At 45.3% G+C, this 20,629-nt stretch overlaps 2 protein-coding genes across 5 annotated transcripts in view; both read left to right on the top strand.

Moving 5' to 3' along the window:
- The window catches only part of LOC137792059 (phosphofurin acidic cluster sorting protein 1), a 49,567-nt gene extending 40,764 nt beyond the window's left edge, over positions 1–8,803 (top strand). Inside the window, exons 11-24 of one of the 2 annotated variants that reach the window (XM_068587485.1) lie at positions 127–210; positions 463–584; positions 663–798; positions 1,164–1,268; positions 1,392–1,498; positions 2,163–2,317; positions 2,581–2,691; positions 2,799–2,901; positions 3,001–3,043; positions 3,141–3,183; positions 3,309–3,450; positions 3,956–4,194; positions 4,293–4,412; positions 4,796–8,803. In XM_068587485.1, the coding sequence (XP_068443586.1) occupies positions 127–210; positions 463–584; positions 663–798; positions 1,164–1,268; positions 1,392–1,498; positions 2,163–2,317; positions 2,581–2,691; positions 2,799–2,901; positions 3,001–3,043; positions 3,141–3,183; positions 3,309–3,450; positions 3,956–4,194; positions 4,293–4,412; positions 4,796–4,914 (1,629 nt within the window). In that variant the 3' untranslated portion in view covers positions 4,915–8,803. The remainder of the gene's footprint in view (positions 1–126; positions 211–462; positions 585–662; positions 799–1,163; positions 1,269–1,391; positions 1,499–2,162; positions 2,318–2,580; positions 2,692–2,798; positions 2,902–3,000; positions 3,044–3,140; positions 3,184–3,308; positions 3,451–3,955; positions 4,195–4,292; positions 4,413–4,795) is intronic. The other variant, XM_068587486.1, reaches the window with a different exon arrangement.
- Positions 8,804–9,751: 948 nt separating this feature from the next.
- Positions 9,752–20,573, top strand: klc2 (kinesin light chain 2). 3 transcript variants are annotated; one of them, XM_068587508.1, is made up of 14 exons: positions 9,752–9,888; positions 12,436–12,681; positions 12,772–13,093; positions 14,310–14,526; positions 14,624–14,813; positions 14,905–15,078; positions 15,194–15,293; positions 15,456–15,505; positions 15,713–15,780; positions 16,111–16,219; positions 16,467–16,616; positions 16,855–16,994; positions 17,677–17,734; positions 17,957–20,573. In XM_068587508.1, exons 2-14 carry the CDS (start codon positions 12,454–12,456, stop codon positions 18,038–18,040), a joined length of 1,890 nt encoding a protein of 629 aa, XP_068443609.1. In that variant the 5' UTR covers positions 9,752–9,888; positions 12,436–12,453; the 3' UTR covers positions 18,041–20,573. The 3 variants fall into 3 exon arrangements, with proteins under 3 accessions (XP_068443609.1, XP_068443608.1, XP_068443610.1); XM_068587507.1 differs by lacking the exon at positions 9,752–9,888 and adding an exon at positions 10,329–10,421; XM_068587509.1 differs by lacking the exon at positions 9,752–9,888 and adding an exon at positions 10,329–10,421 and having other exon boundaries at positions 16,855–16,979.
- Positions 20,574–20,629: the final 56 nt, after the last annotated feature.

A 20,629-nucleotide genomic window follows, 5' to 3' on the forward strand; every position in this document is an offset into this window, starting at 1 on the left:
TGAATTATGTTCGGATGTTTATTTCGTCCTGTTGCTGCATAATTGATTCTGTTGTTATAGTCGTATTTACTGGAGCTGGAGTCTCATTAAGCCTGTAGACTGACTGCCCCGCCCTCGTCTCACCAGCAGGGGGAGCAGCCTCCGCTGGAGAAGATGAAACTCTCCCGCAGCCGCAACCTGGAGGAGGCCCTGTCCGAGACCGACACGCTGGTATGGGTCGAGTGTGTGTGTGTGTGTGTGTGTGAGGGAAAGAGAGAGAATTAATGGCGTGCCAATTGTTAATATCACTCCGAGGGGGGATTTGCGACCATCTGGGCTGTCAGTGAGACAGATTGAGAGAGTCAGAGAGAACAAAAACAGAATTAAGTGTTGAGGAAAATGGCTTCAGGGTTGCCTGCATCTCCTTTTTTTTCTGACACTAATTGTGTGTGTGTGTGTGTGTGTGTGTGTGCGTGTGTGTAGGAGCTAACCGACCAGGAGCTGTTTGCAGAGGTGGGCCCCTGCATCACGGTGTCAGTGGCAGAGAAACCCCGTACGCCCATGAAGAGCAGCAAAAGTGAAATCCAGGCCATGCCATCGCCGAGGTACTAAACCGTCTCGTTATTGAATAAAATCAGCAGCTTCATCATGTCGTTTTGAACCGTCCCTCGTGCGCCCCTCAGGCTGGACGGAGGCCACACGCCCCGACAGAAGCGCATCAGCACCCCGATGAAGGAGCGGCAGCTGTCCAAACCGCTGAGCGAGCGCACCAACAGCTCCGACTCGGAGAGATCCCCGGAGCTGGGACACAGCACGCCGGTACGTTGGCGCCCTGGATCTCGTCGTGAGCCGCGGCGCCATTTTAACCTCACTTACAGGACATGCATCATCAGGTTACAGTAGAGGGATTTACACTTTAAAAAAGACGCAACAACAACAGCAGCAGCTGCCTTTGTTCTGTGTCCTCGACTCGCTCCCTTCTGGCCTTTTCCCAAAGTAAAGAACACAAATGCATCCTGATGATCTATGACTCGCCTGGAGCTCAGAAATGAATTATGCATGTGCTGATGAGTCATCTGAAGAGTAAATGTGTTGCTGTGTGTGTGTGTGTGTGTGTGTGTGTGTGTGTTGTGTGTGTGTGTGTGTGTGTGTGTGTGTGTGTGTGTGTGTGTGTGTGTGTGTAGCTCCTGAGGAAGGCAGTGTACGACCAGTTGAACCAGATTTTGTTGTCGGACTCTGCGCTGCCAGAGAGCCTCATCTTGGTCAACATCAGCGACTGGCAGGGGCAGGTGAGTGTGTGTGTGTTTGTGCGTGTGTGTGTGTGTGTGTGTGTGTGTGAAGCGTTCCCCCCTACGACATCCGGTGGGCGTTTTCTTTAATTTGCTCTCTTGACCTTTTCCCGCGTGTCGCAGTACGTCGCCGAGCAGCTGCAGGTCCAGAGACACCCGGTGGTCTGCACGTGTTCGTCGGCTGAAATCCAGGCGGTGCTGTCGGCTGTGCTCACCCGCATCCAGAAATTGTGAGTCTTTGTGATTCTCACACACACACACACGGACACACACTATGTGAGTTATAGCCTCCTTTGGTTCGCAGGATGACTCATTTGTCTTTTTTTCTTCTTTTCTAAAGACTTGTTTTTCTGTTCTCTGTCCTCCGTTTGACCCTCTTCTTCCTCGTCTTTGCCCTTATCTGTAACTTCACTTCACTTTCTGCCAAAGCAATACTTTTTATATCTCCCCTTTTCTCCTCCTCCTCCTCCTCCTGTTTGGTCTCTCTCCATCCCTTCACCCGCTCTCACAAGATTTAGTTGACTTTGACAAAGCATCTAAAAAGGGAAATGAGGGAGAAAGAAAAAAAAAATGGCGGTTGAGATACAAACCGGTTATAAATTATAAGACCTCAAACCTTTTGTTCTTAAAATTGATATAAATCATCAGTTTTGTCAACTTAAATAAAGTGATGCCGTGATCACTGGAGTCAGGAATAATCCTACTATTAATATTAGTGTGTCTTTATTCATATCACTGTGCAGAAATACAGTGATTAAAAAGTCACTATTTTTGAGTGAAGACAACAAAAAAATACTGTGTATTTATTTATTTAGTTAGTTGGCGGGTGTGATGGATCCACCTCCAGCACAGCACTGGTAACATCTCTCTCTCTCTCCCTCTCTCTCTCTGCAGCTGTAACTGTAACTCGTCCATGCCCAGGGCGGTGAAAGTGGCGGCGGTGGGCAGCCAGAGTTACCTCGGAGCCATCCTGCAGTTCTTCGTCACGCAGCTCGCCAACAAAACGTCCGACTGGCTCAACCACATGCGCATCCTGGTGGTGCCTCTGGGTAAGTGGGGCTGCTTGTGTTAGCTTGGCCATTAAAGAAACTGCTGCAGAGTCACGCTGCGGCAAGGTTTTTATTATCTTGTCGGGGAAAAAAAAACGTCTGGGGAGCGACAAACTCCTCTTTATGTTCCAGACATCCATGACGCACGGTCACTTGTGTGCATGCTGACTTAGTGTAGAGGAGTAGCATCTTGCAAGGCGCCACAGTTGCACCTCATTAACTATTAACTCTTTCCTTTCCTTCTCCTCCATCCTCTCCATCAGGCTCCCACCCGGTCGCCAAGCACCTCGGCGCCCTCGATAACCGCTACAGCTCCTCCTTCCTGGACGGGCCGTGGAGAGACGTGTTCAGCCGCTCCGAGCCGCCGCAGACAGGTACCACAGCCCCTCCCCCCCCCATCACACGGGTGAAACACCTGCAACCTCAGCGGGTGATGACTCAGCTCACACACACACACACCTTTCCCTCCCGTCTCCTCCAGATCAGTTGGATGTGGCGGCAAGAATCTCGCAGTACATCAGCGATGCCACGGTCACACACCAGCTGCCCATCGCCGAGGCCATGCTCACCTGCAAACACAGGACGTGAGTACAGACGCCACAGCAGCACACACACATAAATGACTCCGTGTGTGTGTGTGTGTGTGTGTGTGTGTTCACGCTGTTATTTCTCTCCCGTTGCAGGCGAGATGAAGACTCCTACCAGAAGTTTATTCCTTTCATAGGGGTGAGACTTTCCTCCCGGTGCAGTCGGTGACCACTGGTAAAGTTTAAAGCGATCGATTATCCATGACGGTTTGCATATTTTTCCGCTTGCTCTCCAGGTGGTGAAGGTCGGCCTCATCGAGTCGGGTCCGTCTCCAACAGGTGAGCGAACGGGAAACGGTTTCAACGGAAAACGCCGCCAGCTCCTTGTCATCGCTTGCCATGCCGATGCGATGATAACGCTCCTTTTCTTTCTTCTTCTTCTTTCCGTTTCGTGGTTTTTCAAGGAGACGCAGAAGAGGGCGTGGCGGTGAGCTTGGCCGTGCCCTCCACGTCTCCCCCCTCCCACGGCTCCCCCACGGGGATGATTAAAGAGGCGGCCACGCCTCCCTCCTCCCCCTCCATGGGCAGCGTCCTCGCAGTTCAAGGGTAAGACCCGCCTCCTCGCTTCTTTCTTTTCTTTTCTTCTCTCTCGCCTTTCCTCCCTGACTCCTTTATCCCTCCTCCCCCTCTTTATCGTGTCTTTATCCTCAAATTCTTGATATAACATATTAATTCCTGTTTAAAATGTTGAGTATCTGCTGTAGGAAACTGTATAAAAAGTCAATTCTGAATAATTATTCACATCACTGGTGTTAAATAATCTATTTGTTCATGACCAGGTCAGTGTGACTGCTTTACACAATGATATTTTTTAAGTTTATGCCTCTTATTCTATGTTTTCATATAAAATTGTGACTTGAAATACCAAGCAGCCGTCTAAAATGTTGACGCTACTTTCAATACTGAGTTGAAAAACCTTTGCACTGTTTTTCGTTGTTTGTTCTTTGAGCAAAGAGTTGCATATTTTGCTCCTGGCGCCAGTTTTGTCAACCAGTTCATCTTGACTGGGAACCAGTTTCCTGAGAATTCAAGGCTCTGCGTGTCCCCGCAGGAGTCCCAGTATGTCTCACGGCGTGGACGCCATCGGCCTGCAGGTGGACTACTGGCTGGCCTCGCTGGCGGAGAAGCGGCGGGAGGGCGAGCGGCGCGACACCGGCTGCAAGAACACGCTGAAGAGCGCCTTCCGCTCGCTGCAGGTCAGCAGGCTGCCAGGAGAGGGCAGCAGCGAGCCGCAGGCCCAGGTCAGCACCATGGCCATGACCGTGGTCACCAAGGAGAAGAACAAGAAAGGTGAGCGCGGAAGAGTGAGAATCCCTCGCTCCAAGTACGTAACGGCGTGAGCTGCGTGTCTTTTTTTTAACCATTTCTCTCCCTGCCTCTCTCTTCAGTTCCCACTATTTTCCTGGGAAAGAAGCCGAAGGAGAAGGACGTAGACTCCAAGAGCCAGGTCATTGAAGGCATCAGCCGACTCATCTGCTCTGCCAAGCAGCAACAGACCATCCTGAAAGGTAACCAGAAGGATGAGACGGGTCTGTAGCTCCACAAAGGTGGCAATGCTCCACAAGCCCTGTGTTGCATTACTTCCCGAAAGACACCAGAGGGCGCACAAACAAAATATACTGCTGTAACCGGCAACACGCCATAAACTGCTAAACCCAGCAGGGATTGTAAATATCTGTGACCTCATGTCTCATATTCAGGCACTACTTTATTGCCTTTTTTCAAGCCCTGTGAAGAAAAAAGTCAACAATTAATTACACTATAAGGAAACAGTTTAATATCCTGTTAACAATCTTGATTTGTCTGCAAAATCTGTGTTTGTTTCACTGCTTTTTTTGTTCTTATATTAGTTTAATTTTCATTATTCTGTTATTTTTCCGTTTCCTTCCAGTGTCCATCGACGGCGTGGAGTGGAACGAGGTGAAGTTCTTCCAGCTGGCCGCCCAGTGGCCCACCCACGTCAAATACCTACCTGTCGGACTCTTCGGCTACAGCAAGCCGCCGTCTTAGAGAGGGGGGAGGGGGGGGCCGAGCGCCGGCCGACTCCTCTGACCCCCGACTTGACCTTCGACTCCGCCCGACCCCCCGTTAACGCCTCCGCGTGAAGACGCCGCCTCGAAGCGCCTGCAGACACCTGCAGTCGAGTGGCTGAACATTTTTCTTTCTTTAGATTCATTCAGGCTACACTCGCCTTGTTTCTCTTTAGAGGAGGAGGAGGAGGAGGAAGAGGAGGAGGATGAAGAGGAGGAAGAGGAGGAGGAGGGGGTGCGGTGTTGTAACTAGTCACTTTAATGCCCCTTCTTGTGTGTGTTTATGTGTGTCGCGAGTGTGCATGCACACGTGAATGTACAGTGTGTACGTGTGTGTGTCTGTGTGTGTGTGTGTGTGTGTGTGTGTGTGTGTGTGTGTGTGGGGGCCCACAGCACAAGTTTATTCGCCAACTGCCATTTACGTTTCCGTTCTATGGAATGCAACAGCATGCAACGACTCACCGATTTCAAGCCCCTCAAAGTCTGACCCTCAACGTTTGACCCTGCCCAAGGTTCCCAACCTTGACCTGACCCCTCGACCTTGACCTAACTTACAGATACACCACTCATGTGCCGGTCGACAGTAACTCATTTACACAAATACAAAGTAACGGGGCTTCAGCGTTTGCACGAGCCGGTGAAAACACCGAGAAAAGTCTCCTCCGCTCACGACGTGCAGTCAGATACAAAGCATGTTGATCATTTTCTCCGTACATCAGCGCACGCCCGTCATGACGCGCCCCGTTATGTTCGCTTTCATTTCAAGGGCTTCCATATCACTGAAAATCAGGCGTTTGGATGTCTTAACGCCGAACAAGTCTATTCAGAAAATATATAAAAGGGAAGTGTCTGTTTCTTTTTAATCGTGCTCTCGTGAAAAATAGTACCGCCTTCCCTTTAACGCTGTTTGGTGATCATAGTGTACATTTCTGTGAAGAGTTCCAGGATTTCAGAGCAGGGGGTACTGTTTTCTGCATCTTCCTATTTGCTATGCCTTACGAGGACACATCTGGGTGTTTGCAGAGTCTGGCTGGTAATAAGTGAGCAAACGCGCAACAACAAAATGCATATTGAGTCCAAAACGTGGCGGCGTTGACGGGAATATGATGGATCCTTTCCATGAGTACCTGCGCCACAGAAATGGGAGTTAAATACCTGCAATAAAGCACAATGTTGTTTGACAGCCCCCCCCCCCCCTTTAATAATAATCCCTTCATTGAAAACAGCAGACCTCGTCCAAAAAAAAATCTTTAAAGTATTTTTCCGTTTCTCTTCCGACTCCTTCGTTTCTATCAGGAAAGATGACGCGTTTGGGTCGATGTCAGTCATTTTGGCGCAGGTCCGCTCCATGCTTTCTCTAGGGTGTCGTGAGGTGACTAGTGAGTGTACAGTAACTGGTAACAGTGTGTGTCTGTGCGCGTGTGTGAGCGTGTGTGTGTGCGGTGAAATCAATGTGATGTGGTTTGAAATTTTGAAAACAAAACAAAAAAATCACTGAATAGGAGGAATACTTTTTCTACCATGCGACAGAGGGCATGCAAATGGTGCGCGCGCGCGTGTGTTTGTGTGTGTGTGTGTGTTGGCACTGTGTTGATGACGTGTCATTATTAATATCTTTGATGATCGGATTACGGCTGCACAAAAGCGGTCGTCCTGTTTACTTTGTAGCCTGGCACAAGGCGAACGCAGATGATTTTTCACCGCTGAAACACTTTGAAAACACAAAAAAAACACAGAATAAAACTCAGTTTTATCGAAGCGAGTACTATTGAAATTCCTCTTTAGTGCGAATCCAACGAAATGATCGGCAGCGGTGGTTTATAACTCGCTCTCTGCACCGCTCTGCCTTGTGTCGCCTACATCGTAACGTTCTCCAGTAAAGTATTAAAAAAAGATAGGTTTTATTTTTTAAATAGTATTAATGCCAGTGTCTTGATTTAACTGCTGTTTTGTTTTGTTTTGTTTTGTTTTGTTTCTTTCCTGTGTGGAAATATACAGTGTTACAACTCATTGTTCACCTGTTACACTGACGGGTTCTCACTGGAGGGTTTGCTGGTCCGGTTTCCAGCTCGTCCGTCGACCGACGAGAAGTACTTCCAAATATTTTGAATGTATCGGATTTAGTTTACATGGGCAGTTTTTAAGGCACGGGGAGTAGATGTGTCGCCACAATATAATCATTTGGTGTTTATTTGGCCTAAAACGGACTTTAGGCGGGAGATGTTCCAGGAAACGTTATGATCAGCAACTTAAAATAATTGTAAAAGGTTTGCCACTAATGACTTCACTAAATTAAATGGTAATGTCTTAAGAATGCATTAAAGTACTCAAAGACGCTGGTGAGCACATGTAGCTGGTAAAGAAGCAGATATTTCTCACACTGAGCTCCAATGAGACTGGATATTAGACTTTAATTCATGGATTGGTGAGGAAAAAAGAGAAAGTTTTCGAAATTGTTAATAGATAATGAAGTGACTGTCAATGTTGTGTTCACAGTTTGTTTCTGCTGCCCCCACGTGGCCAGAAAAAAAGCGAATAGTGCCGCTTTAAGTTTCAATTTATGAAGTTACAGGTCAAACCAGTTATGAGGAGTGTAATTAAAAGGTAAATGTGTCTGTAGATGAACAAAGAAGAGGTAAAACAAATCCTAATATACTTCTGTGTGATGTGTTTTCATCTTTAATGAAGTCATTAGTGACAACTCTGAAAGCTTTTTTAAAATAAGGCTTTATTATGAAAGGGTACTGCGTTTTTAAATTTGAAAATTGATTATAAAAAAAAGAAAGATCTATCCAAAATGTATAAATGGAACAAAATGGGCTTTTTTAAACCGTAAACTGTATGTATGGAGGGTCAGTGATCGTGTATCTGCTCTTGGGGACAACAACCTCCACTAAATAACCTTTGCCTTATAGTAGTGTTAGTCAAATTATTGCTATGAAGGGATCTGATCCTGGTGTAAAGTCCTAGTTTGGCTTGAGGGGTTAAAGGTCAGCCGATTCCCTCGAGTTCCTGATTGAACTGAACTTGGAAATATTCCACTAAAAGAGAGGCATTAAAAACTAAATCACTGCCAAAAACCAACATGTAAAGAAACTGTGATTTATAATCAGCTGGATTTGTTCATCGCCAACAAAGTGATCCTTGTTCTGAAGTCACCGTTTCAATGTTTGGAGGAACTTCATCTTCACCGCTTCACCTTTCTATCAGCCGTCTTTCCCGTCACTCTTCCAGTTTACACGTTTTCCTGAAGTCTCTTTGGAAAAAAAAAACAAAAAAAGCCGCTGGTTGTCCTGTGTGTCAGTGTTGAACTCGTTCCCGTGTGTGTTGAAGCCGTACCTCTGTTCCCGTGTCGACCCGTGCTTGTGACGGTGGTTAGAAAACAGGAGCTGTCTGGTCCATCAATAATCTCTGTCAGTGATCAGCAGTGTCTTTCTCTCCACCTTCCTCAGATATACCTCTGATGATGAGTCTTCTTCACCGGGCCTCCGCAAGCTTAGCTTTCTAAAGTCATCAGAAACGATATCGGCCCCATTCACTAACAGCTTGTACATTCTGCCGTCTGCAGAGCGTCCTGAGCTTGTGGACTTTGTGGAGAGTATTTTGCACATGCCATTGTTTCTTCAGCAGCAGTCTTCAGCTTGTTTGCCTTTTGCCTATAACAATAACTGTAATAAACTATAATGCTTGTACATATCAGATAGTACTTGTTATATTGTATTCAAGTTGTTTTTGTTTTGTTTTTCTTCTTAATTTGACATGTTTTGTAGTACTGCTTTTTCATGATTACGTTTGTCAATCAAACAGATGTGGGATGAGAAGTGGAAGTGTTCATTGTTTCATTCGTTTTTTTAAATAAAAATATTCCTGATTTGTAGCTCAGTCTGTTGTTTTTTTAATAAATAAACATGTCATGTTTATTTATGTTTGCAGTGTGTGTGTGTGTGTATATATATATGTGTATATGTGTATATATATATATATATATATATATATATATATATATATATATATATATATATATATATGTGTGTGTATATATCTTTTTTATACTTACTACAAATGGTGGTAAGATTGCAGTGTAACACAAATTTAGCAATTAGTGTTTGAACATGACCTCAAACATATACCTCAAAAAAGTCATGAAACAAATTGGTTTGCAAGGAGAACTCAAAACAACAGAAAAAAATACAAGCCTGTAAAACATCACAGACAACATATAATCCTACAGAGCTTATCATGCGGGGCAAAGTATACATTGATTTTACCGCAATCGAACAAAGTGATGAAACACAAATCTACTATTTTGAGAGATCACGTGAATAAAAAATAACTTTTCAATTAAGAATAAACCTGCATGATAAGTCAACATTGTATTTCAGCAGGTGGTGTAAATAAATGGTGCACATGATGCTTATTTAGCAGGTCGGTGGTACACAGTAGGCCTCTCAGCAGCCTGCTGCCCTCTTTGGTCTCTTTGGATGGGGCCTCTACTGACTTCAGAACACAAAGAGTGTGAGCACAGCAAGAGCTATGCTTCAACCTCCATCCTGTTTTGTAAAAAATAAACAACTTAGTTATTTTGTTAGTTTCAATCCACATGTTGACTATGAATGATAACATTATTTTAAATGCAAATCAGTCAGGTATCATCCTTTTTTAAAAACACCTTTAAAACTGGATATATGGCCTGAAGAAGATTCTAGTCGATCAGAGGCGAGCTGGGGGCAGCACTTAGGCTATACGCATGCGCAAGATAATTTCCCGCCCCGCTTGGAAAATAACCAACGTGATTCATCTTAATATTGAGCTTCATCTTTGGTTGTTGGATTCTGGGAGAACAGCCATTTTTCGTCTCCCAGTCCCAGTTGTCCGAGGGAATGTGTCAGTAACGGCACATTTAAGAGCCTTTTTGTTTTGTTTTGCTGGCCTTAATTGTCAAGTGACAGTCTGGGTAAGTTAAGATGAAGCGAGAGGCAGTGACCGTCAGGAGCTCGCGAAGTCTAACTTGCAGCCCGTGTTTGTAATCGTATTAAACTAAATGAATGGTGTGGGAGCTATTTCGGTGAGCTCGGCCACAATAACGCGAGGAGCGTGAAACGAACCGGAAATCCAACATTAGTAGCTGCCTTCAAAATAAAGTGGAATTCGGCTAACGGTTGGCGCTCGTGTACTGTTAATTAGTTAGCTAAACAGCTACTAGCTGACGTTAGTCACCATTTGCTTCGCAAAATTCCGTTTAAAAAAACAAGTATCCTTAATTATGCATTTCCTCGTCTATGATAAACTGTTACCGCGTTTGACCGTCGACGTCGTCCCACTTTGCGGACCGAAAAAGCTAAGCTTTATTTTGAAAGATCTATCCGGAAGTTGTTTGTTTTTTGCCTCGACGCCGGCGAACTTAACGCTGGTCCGTCTGGAGCATCACAACATTGTCCTGCCGCTTTGTTCGAGGGACAGAAAGCATCGCACTTGTCTTTGATGAAGGTAAATATAAAACAGAATATAATCTAAGCGAGCCGGAAAACGCGGATACGCAGTTAAAACAGATAATATCGCAAGCTGTCAGATCAAACCTTAACGCGGCATCCTCGGCGAGGTCCGTAAATGTGTCAACTGCAGACACCGCTCGGGTTTCTTACTTATGAAACGGCACCTTTTTTTAAATGTGCATCTGCTATTCGTATCTGTGAAGGTGGTGGATGGTGTAGATGGAGGACGGCCGCCTCGTGCAATATGCATCGCTGTGTGTTGTATAACCTCTCTGGGGCCTGCACTGTTTACAAACGGTTTACATGGCGGATCCAGCCGTTTCAACGCATTCTCGCGGACTGGTTGACTGATTATTGCATGAATCGTCTGTCTCAACTTTGCCTTTAAAGCAAATTATATACCGTTGCTCTCCATTTGTCGGTCACCTTGATTGATACGTTGCCAAGACAAACATTGCTGCGCCTCCCGGGGCACAGGCCTCGATCCACCGGCTCCTTTATCTATCTGTGGCCTAAAATAGTCCAATTAAATCCGCCTGGATAAGTGATGCTGTTCATGTCCGGATGCTTTTATTTATTGGACGTTTCACAGATTCACCCTCTGCATAAGATGCATTTGAAGAGGAAGTTTGAATAATGGTGCATTGCAGTCTGTGTTTGAGGCGGATGGGAGGGAGGAGGGTGAGTAAGAGAGAGAGGGAGGGAGCAGGAGAGGAGAACAGGTGCGCCTCCACCATCAAAGCAGGAAAAAGAGGGAAAGTCACGATGTTGCACAATTGGCTCCCTTGTTCTGCTACTGCTGCTGCAACGGTTTCATTTACAGCCGGTCAATGTTGAGGCTGCGTGCTCAGGAAGTGACTGTTTACTGCGGGGTGTGTGTGTGTTGACACACTGATTGTTGTCTCTTCCTAAAGGTTTTTCTAGGAATACATGTTGTATTTATCTGTGACCTCTGTTTGAAGGATACCAAAGCAAACTTCCTCACATGTAGTGCTCTGAAAAGGTGGCCGAAATGAATCGACAGTTCAGAATAATTGTTTTAAGTAATTTATCAAGGGAAAATGATAAAAACATGAACAAAATCTTCCCTCCTCTGTCTCTTCCTCCCCATTCTTCTGTTTGTTTTTGTAATTGTAAATTCAAAATCTTTGGATTAAAAAGAACCCTGATTCTATTTAATCCAAGTCTCTTTAGACCCCGGGAATTTTTATTAAGCTAACTTATTTATGGGGGAAAAGTATAATAACTGATAAAGAAAATCATCATCATCAGTTGCAGCACTAATCACACAGTCAGTGTTGAAGGTGGTGAGTCAGTGTATTCAGGCTTTTGTCTGGAGACTTAATCCAATCAGTGGTTATTAGCATGAACATTAATAGTTTATCAGAAACATGACACATCAAAAACGTTTATGAGAATGCTATAATTTGCTCATGAAAGAACGGTGACTGTGATGTTTGTGTTAGTCATCGTCGCTCTGAATCGATCGCCTGGAAACGGCGGCTCTGTCCAGTGACAGCGTCTCGTTTTGATTGGCTCTCCTGATCACCGGCAGCTGCTGCGTCAGTTTCAAGCTCGGTGGAATCCTCTTGTAGTAATCTGAACGGGTTTTACCTCGACATGCACTACACTCACTCGTCATCACTTTCCATCTTGTCTAACTTCAAACGGAGCATGTATTGCAATCATGAAATGGGGAAACTATTATTTCGCTGTTGACTTCTTTTAGAAACTGCAGAAAGATAAAGGAAGAGAGAGATCTGCTGAAAAGGTCTTTTGCAGTAGCAAGTCTTGCAACTTAATTTCTTTCTCATCTCTTATTATCGTCACCGTCGTCCTGTCCGCCTCCACCTGACCTCAGTGGCCGACAGATAATAGGACGTTGATGCACTGAGATGCCTGTGTGTGAATTGTGAGAATGTCAAGGACAACGTAGGCAGGGAAACACAATGCACACCCTGCAAAAATATCACGCCATTCTCACTGATTTTTTTTCTTTTCCCTCGCAGTGTGTATGAAACCAGGCAATGTCCGCTATGGTGTATCCACGTGAAGAAGCCCTGGAGCGACTGAGTCAGGATGAGATCGTCCTCAACACTAAGGCCGTCGTGCAGGGCCTGGAGACGCTGCGCGGCGAGCACGCCCAGCTCCTCAACTCGCTGCTGGACTGCACGCAGCCGCCCGCCGCCCAGGAGAAGTCCGGGCTGCTTCGCAAGAGCATGGAGGCCATCGAGCTGGGCCTGGGAGAGGCACAGGTCAGGATTGCTTTTAAAGAAACCTAATGTAGCTTTAAGATTTCAGCACGTACAGGATACATTTCCCTCCCTTCCACCCCCTCCTTCCAGGTGATCATTGCCCTGTCGAGCCACCTGAGCGCCGTGGAGTCGGAGAAGCAGAAGCTGCGTGCTCAGGTGCGTCGGCTCTGCCAGGAGAACCAGTGGCTGCGGGACGAGCTGGCGGGAACGCAGCACAAGCTGCAGCGCAGCGAGCAGAGCGTCGCCCAGCTGGAGGAGGAGAAGAAGCACCTGGAGTTCATGAACCAGATCAAGAAGTTTGACGACGACGTCTCGCCCTCGGAGGAGAAGAGCCAGAGCGCCGGCGGTGGAGGAGACACTTCAAAGGACAGTCTGGATGACTTGTTCCCCAACGATGATGACCAGGGACCAGGTAGGACGTCGGCAGCAGGCGTTGGACCCCATACAATACAACACACAGTTTATTATGGGGCTGCAAGTAACCATCATTATCAATTCATTTAGAGATTATGTTTCCTTTAGAGGTTACAAATTCATATCGCTTCTTTAGTTAGACCAGCAATTCAAAAAAATATATTTAATTTACGGTCAATTCAAGCCAAAGAAAAACAGTTAAGTCCACGTTAGAGAAACTGAAAGCAGCCAATGTTTACCTCAAGCCATTAATTACTTATTAGAGTACTTGTAAATCGGATTTCATTTGATGGATTAATCATTTAATACAAAGGACCCAGTTTCCAATGTGCTGGAGAGGATGTAGACTACAGCGACAAGAGACAAACGGTTGTGCTTTGGGCAGTCAGTCATTTTTACTCAGTTGACCTGAAGTGAATCCTTTATTCTTCCACTCTGTTATCTGCAGGCTAAGTAAAGCTGCAGAGCTCTGAGAATCAATGCTGTTTTTGTCTCTCGGTGCTCGATGCAGTCGAGCCTTTCAGTAACAGAAACGTTGAGGCTGTTAACGCAACGGAAGCGTGTGTTGTTCCTAAGTGGATAACACGCAGTTCAGCCCTGACCTGCGATAGCGTTCTGAGCGGATGCAGAACGTCTGCGTAACAGGAGCCGTGGTTTTGGTTAGTGATGCGTTCACTGTCTCAACAGAAGCTAGGTAATGGATTTCTGGATCTGTGTCAACAAAATGAAATCAAATTGCAGATATAAAAGGTCACTAATGCGACGTGATGCACTGAATAGCATGTTCAGCCCTCCGCCCCGTTAGGCAGCCGGTAAGTGCTCTCCTACTGGCCTTCAATAATTCATAACTGAATTCCCATGAATGCTTTACTAAAGTTTTTGCTGTTTCCTTGCGTTCACTTTTAGTCAATTACACAAGGACCATCCATAAAAGATTTTTCATTTTGTTCTTTCTGGTCATTTTGTTTGAGTTTAGCTTCTAGTAGCTCTTAACTTCCTATTGTGACATTATGTTCTCTTTAAAATGTATGAATTCGAGCAGAATAAAGGACGAGAGGAAAGTAAATCACTTACATCTTTGTACGTAAGCCTTTTGGATTTTGAGGAGCAATGCGGGACGTTTTGCCAGCATCGAACCACCGGAGAACCTGGATGTGTGCCTTTTTTTTAAAAGCAGACAAATAGCAGCAATGTTTCTCCTCTGCGTCCCGCAGCGCAGCCCAGCGGGGAGGTGGCGGCCCAGCAGGGAGGCTACGAGATCCCGGCCCGCCTGCGGACGCTGCACAACCTGGTGATCCAGTACGCCTCTCAGGGGAGGTACGAGGTGGCGGTGCCGCTGTGCAAACAAGCCCTGGAGGACCTGGAGAAGACGTCCGGACACGACCACCCAGACGTGGCCACCATGCTCAACATCCTGGCCCTAGTGTACAGGTGAGGGGGATGGAGATGAGCGCTACTTGATTATTTTTCTTGTGTCAAATGTACGTTTTTTTTAACGAGACGCCGTGGCTCTGTTTCGTCCTCCCAGGGATCAGAACAAGTACAAAGAAGCGGCTCACCTCCTGAACGACGCGCTGGCCATCAGAGAGAAGACACTGGGGAAGGATCACCCGGCTGTGGCCGCCACCCTCAACAACCTGGCCGTCCTGTACGGCAAGAGGGGCAAGTACAAGGAGGCTGAACCTCTCTGCAAGAGAGCGCTGGAGATCAGAGAGAAGGTAAAAAAAACAACATATATTATGTCATCTTACCGTGAACAGCTGTGTTTGTGTCACAAACGACTCCTCTTGGTTATGAATCTGTCTCCAGGTGTTGGGGAAGTACCACCCGGACGTTGCCAAGCAGCTGAACAACTTGGCCCTGCTGTGTCAGAACCAGGGCAAGTACGACGAGGTGGAGTACTACTACAGGCGAGCCCTGGAGATCTACGAGTCCAAGCTGGGAGCCGACGACCCCAACGTGGCCAAGACCAAAAATAACCTGGTGGGGGGCCTCGTTAAGGAATACTGAAATAAATATAGTCTTTACTTGTTTGATTACATGTTGATGCTGAGCGTTACGTCTTTAGACGGGTGATTTAAGTGTCGCTTCTCCTCAGGCCACGTGCTACCTGAAGCAGGGGAAGTTCAAAGATGCGGAGGCTCTGTACAAAGAGATCCTGACCCGCGCCCACGAGAAGGAGTTTGGATCCGTCAACAGTGAGTAGAGTCACGAAGGAAAAGGGGAGGGAACTTTGTTCCAGGGATGCTGGTTATTTATTTATTCTCTTCCTCATTTGTTGGATATTTTCCGCAACTTATTTGCGTTGTGTTCTTCAATGTCAATGAGCATTTTATATGATTTTTATTTTATTTTTGCAGACGACAACAAGCCAATCTGGATGCACGCAGAGGAGAGAGAGGAGAGCAAGGTCAGTTCTTCAGGTTGACCTTTCTGCTGCCGCCGGCGGCAGGCCGCTTGTTATGGAGATGAGATTGATGGAGAACAGCGGGCTGCACACAAGCCAGCAGGGACATTTTTAACGGGCTGTTTAATATGGTGATGTTTGATGGTTGGCTCCTCGTGCTCTCTGCCTCTCTTCATCTTCACCTCCCTCTCGCTCCTCTTCTCTCTTCAGGGTAAGCGCAGGGACTCTGGCCCGTATGTGGAGTATGGAAGCTGGTACAAGGCCTGCAAAGTGGACAGGTGAGTCACACAACAACCTTTCCAACAATCAGGAAGCACATACAGATATATATTTTAAGTAATTTATTTTTATGTGAGAAAAAACAAACTTGTTGACTATTTATTTGCCAAGAGAAATTTTGGTTTTAGCTCCTTTCTGAAGAATTGTTATATAAAGAAAATGTTCACCAAGCTAAAGACAACGGGCTCTGCCTTCTGATTGCAGTGTAACCTCGGCTCCGCATTAAAGGAGGAATCACAAATGTTTCCCCCGAAAGTGAATAGAACCAGGACTAAACTTTACACTTTAACACCCGGTGACAGCGAGCGCGTCTCCTTGTTTATTTGCAGCCCCACGGTGAACACGACCCTCAAAAGCCTGGGCGCTTTGTACCGTCGTCAGGGCAAAATGGAGGCAGCAGAGACGCTGGAGGAGTGCGCCAGCAAGTCACGTAAACAGGTGCGGCACAAACACTCGGAGGGTTGAACTACCGCCGTTAGATCCGTCGTCTGGGCTCTTTTCAGCCGTGATGCTAACGTGGTGTGTTTGTTGTCGTAAAGAGCGTAGATATGCTGTGTCAGCTGGTGTGAAAAGGCTGTCATTTTCCTTCCATTCCCTTTTTAGTTACTCTTTGTTTTTCTTTGTGTGTGTGTCATCTCTCTCTCTCTCTCTCGCCCCTCCCCCTTTCTTCCTCCCTCTCTTTCAGGGTATTGATGCCATTAACCAGAGTAAGGTGGTGGAGCTGCTGAAGGACGGGGGAGACAGAGGAGACAGGCGACACAGCCGGGAAGGAAGTAACGGCCCGGGGGGACAGCGGGGCGAGAGCGAGGGCGACGACTCCGCTGAGTGGAACGGGGTCAGTAAATGGACACCGATTAATTACAGTATTAATAAGTTAATCGTGTTAAGTGCAAGGGCAAGACGGCTTCGCACACGCGGCAGTTAAAGTCATAATAATGTAATTTGCATTTTAAAAAATCCAAAGTAAATGTCTCGCAGCTAAACACGAGAAGGAAGCTCAGTCTTTGTAGTCTGGAATATCTTTCATATTTAAACGCTGACTTGTTTTTTTGTCTCGTTTCATGTTTCCTCAGGACGGCAACGGGTCTCTGCGGCGCAGCGGCTCCTTCGGGAAGATTCGTGACGCCCTGAGACGGAGCAGCGAGATGCTGGTGAAGAAGCTGCAGGGGAGCGGCCCACAAGAGCCCCGTAACCCAGGGTTAGGTTACTCTGTGTATGTGTGTGTGTGTGATCGTGTGTGTAAGCTTTCATGGATACAGTCTGGCTTCAGGTGTAAGGCTGCTACTTATGACTTTCATTGTATTCATCATTTAATATGATCTAGTCTCAAAAAGAGGTGAGGTCACTTCTTCAAATTATTCTTTTTGGTTGACCCCCAACAGTCCAAAACCCAATTATATTTTACAAGAAGCCTGAAGCCGTAATCTAAGAGCAGTTGTTCAAGGTCAACCTGTCTGGACCGCCTCCGACAGCCAATGACGGCAGGTGGGCGTGGCTAAAAGCGACCTTGACACAAAGCAATTCCAGTAAATCTCATGAGCCAGTAAATCTCTGGCATTCTTGCTTGATAAATGAGGATTGGTTATTAAATGTCTTATTTTTAAATCAAGTATGGATAAGTTTCCACACTTTTCTGTCCTTAAACGTCCAGTAAAAAATAAATTCAGTGTTTTTTTTTTAATAATCATAATATGAGCTATATGTCTGAATGAATATAAATAATCTAAAAGTGTGGTTTAATTACGGCAGGAATGTAAATGTTAGTCGATCATATTTGATTTGATAAATGTATCTATACGCTTTGTGTTTAAGATAAGTCTTTTTTACACATATATATTCTTTCATTATGTTTTGAATGGTTCAGGCTCATTGTTTGATTGTATTGTTTTGCTCAGAATGAAGAGAGCGAGCTCCCTCAACTTCCTCAACAAGAGCACTGAGGAGACCACACAGGTATTGTTGCTATTATATTATTATTAATAATGTATTTAGTCAATACACTTTCATATTTCAATGAATTTAAAGATGAAAATATCTAAATTAGAAAATCTGTTTTCTACCAATTGTATTTTTATTTTTTCTAATAATTTTCCTGACAAAGGATCGTTGATCTGCTAATATATCCCTCAACATATTGTCCAACAGTAGTTTTAACATTATTTGGTCTGTGTTTAGGACGCAAACCCCGGCCTCTCGGACTGCAGGGGACTGAGCGCCAGCAACGTGGACCTTTCCAGACGCAGCTCCCTCATTGGCTAGTCGGAGACAGGAGGCGGGACTCAGGAGACACAAAGCGGGCCGGCGAGGAGAGGAGGAGCGGCTCGGTTTGATCCAACAAACACACTTAAAGCTCAAATCGAGATCAAACACTTGCACCTGCAGTATATTTTTTAAAGAACACTGACGGGGAAAAAACAACAAAAAAAGAAGCATTGTCACGCTAAACGTCATCCTGTCAGACACGGCCGCCGCCTCGCTGTACAAACCGCTGCCATCGATCACAAAAAGAGAATATTTAGATACACATTAATCAGCATGCTGCTCACTATAACGTGGAATGTCTGCACCTGAAGGCCTCGTGTGTTTGACTCTTAGCACCGTAGCAAAGCATCGTAGCCACATCGCGACGAGGCCGTTTTCTTGGACCTCCGTCTCCGCGCAGACGCTCAACCGTAGAGCGGCTCAATGTTCCGCTTTCAGTGCAGAGAGCGGCTTCGCACTGCGTATATATCTCACCAGTAGCATGAAGTGTTCGCTGAAGCCGAGCGCCCATCGAACGCGTATATCACGGATATAGATGGTACGATCCGCTTCCATTTAACGGGGGAAGCAGAGGCATACGAGCAATCTTTGGGGAGTTTCATGAAGACATTAGCACTAACCATTTAAACCTCACTTTTTTGCCTTCTTGGTTTTTTATGTATATACAGTTTTTAAATTATTCGATATTTCATTCTTTGTATATAGTGCACTTTTTCTTTCTTTTCTGTTTACACTATCGGGTTTAAAGAAGGTCTCGGTGCGAGGAAAATACTACTTATCTGAAGGGGGGAGGATGGGGAAAGAAGGAAAGGAAGCGAGGGAGTGAGAGAAGGATAGATGAAAGGAGATATTGAAATGTCTATAAAAAGGTAAAAATTGCTGATTTCGTACCTCAATCGCTGAAATCTGGAACAATGATTCAGTCTAAACTGTTGTAATGCACTTTGAACGTCAAGGTCATATTTTTCTCGGTCGAATCCAAAATGAAAAAAGGTCCAGAAAGTTTATTTGAAATTCATGAATAAACCTCAATCATTTTCAAAGTTCAACTAAATACTACCTAGTGTACAGGAAGCTAACTTAAACACAATAATCACTGCGTGTAGGTACCTTTCCTCCTCCAGGCTTACAGCCATAAGTCTGAACGTCATGAAGGAAAATGCTGTGAAAGAGATTTAAATCCCATTTGTTTACAATTCAATCAGGACATTGAAGGCATCGCCGCTCATGTAAGAGCATGAGTCACTTCTCAAAGCCGATGCGTTTACTCTCACTAACGGGACTTCTCTTGTGAATTTGTTTTTCCTTCATTTACTGTTCCTGAATGTGTGACATTATGTTTCTGATGCGTCACTGGACTTGTAATCGAATCGTAGAAACCTGAATGTTGCGCAATCCGTCCTCGCTGAATTCTGTTGATGCGTTTTCCTGTTTTTGAATCTGAGCTTTTATGTTGAAAATACTGATTATTTGAATGTTGCATTTCATTGTGGGGGTGCGCTGACATTCGCACTCGATTTTTTTTATTTTTTATTTTGTTGTTGTTGAGCTTCTTTTGCAAACTCCACCAAAATATGACCTTTACCAAGAGAACTGTCCACAGAATGTACTCGACTGTGATCAGATTGTCAAGAAACCGCTTTGTTGCTTTATTTGTACATTTTCAAATACAAGAAAGCCGAATGAAACGTTTGTTCTTGACAACCTTGAGTTTGATTTCAAAGAAAGGGAAGACGCAGGTTTGTGTTGCGACGGCGTTTTTGTCAACGACGGTGCGTTCACACCGCCGCCATGCGCCGCCATGACCTGCAGTCACCTTTTGATGACGTCACATTGCCGAGTCTAAACCAGAGCTAACTGTTCTATCAGCTTCTGAATGTGTTGAACGTGCGAGGTGGAGCAGGTTTTCAGATCACGATGGAAAGGAAAAGATGAGTAAAGTGTGAGAGAGAGCTGGAGAGGAGTCGGCGTTACTAAAGAAATCATGACGAGTGTTTTGAAAAGACGTCGCTGGAGGAAGAGAAGCGCTTTAAGTGTCGTTCGCAGCAAATAATGTACAGAATGATCCGTATATGAGACATTTATATGTATGTAAACTGTGTGTCACTTGTTCACATAATGACGGGAATTTCCTTTAATCACACATGCAAAGGCGACGCCACGTAGCTGTACAGAAGTTAGTGAAACACTAATTTGTAGTTTAAACAAAAAAAAGTTCTATAAACTCCTTTTTTTCCTCTACACACGATACTGGAAGACCAATACTCCTTTACTGTACTAGTTAGTTCAGGAACTTCTCAAGCATCTCTGACTATTAATCGCAATCTCCATAAATATATGAACATTATGACAATAATGATGCTTATTAAAGCAAATAAGAGAAAACGTATATATATATTAAAAAACTGCTGCTGATTTTCATCCAAAGCTACGAAGACAAATCAGATATTTTTGTTTCTCCGGTGTCCAAATATTTATGGAGGTCAGTGCAGTTAACTGTTGTGGGGACGAGGGCCTTGTATATGTGTGTGTGTGGAGGGTGGGGTCGGGGGGGAGGGGGGGGGGTAAAGGGGGGTGGGGCGCTTA

This window comes from Clinocottus analis, unplaced genomic scaffold (genome assembly GCF_023055335.1).
Source record: "Clinocottus analis isolate CAN_PGR_092001 unplaced genomic scaffold, fCliAna1.0.p SCAF_21, whole genome shotgun sequence".
NCBI classification, from domain to species: Eukaryota; Metazoa; Chordata; class Actinopteri; order Perciformes; family Cottidae; genus Clinocottus; species Clinocottus analis.

What these genes read in the sequence shown, in the direction of transcription:
- klc2 (XM_068587508.1), top strand. Translation starts at nt 12,454, where the DNA reads ATGTCCGCTATGGTGTATCCACGTGAAGAAGCCCTGGAGCGACTGAGT. An exon ending in ATCCTGGCCCTAGTGTACAG is followed by an intron (nt 14,527 to 14,623) that starts GTGAGGGGGATG and finishes TCGTCCTCCCAG; the next exon opens with GGATCAGAACAAGTACAAAG. An exon ending in CGCTGGAGATCAGAGAGAAG is followed by an intron (nt 14,814 to 14,904) that starts GTAAAAAAAACA and finishes ATCTGTCTCCAG; the next exon opens with GTGTTGGGGAAGTACCACCC.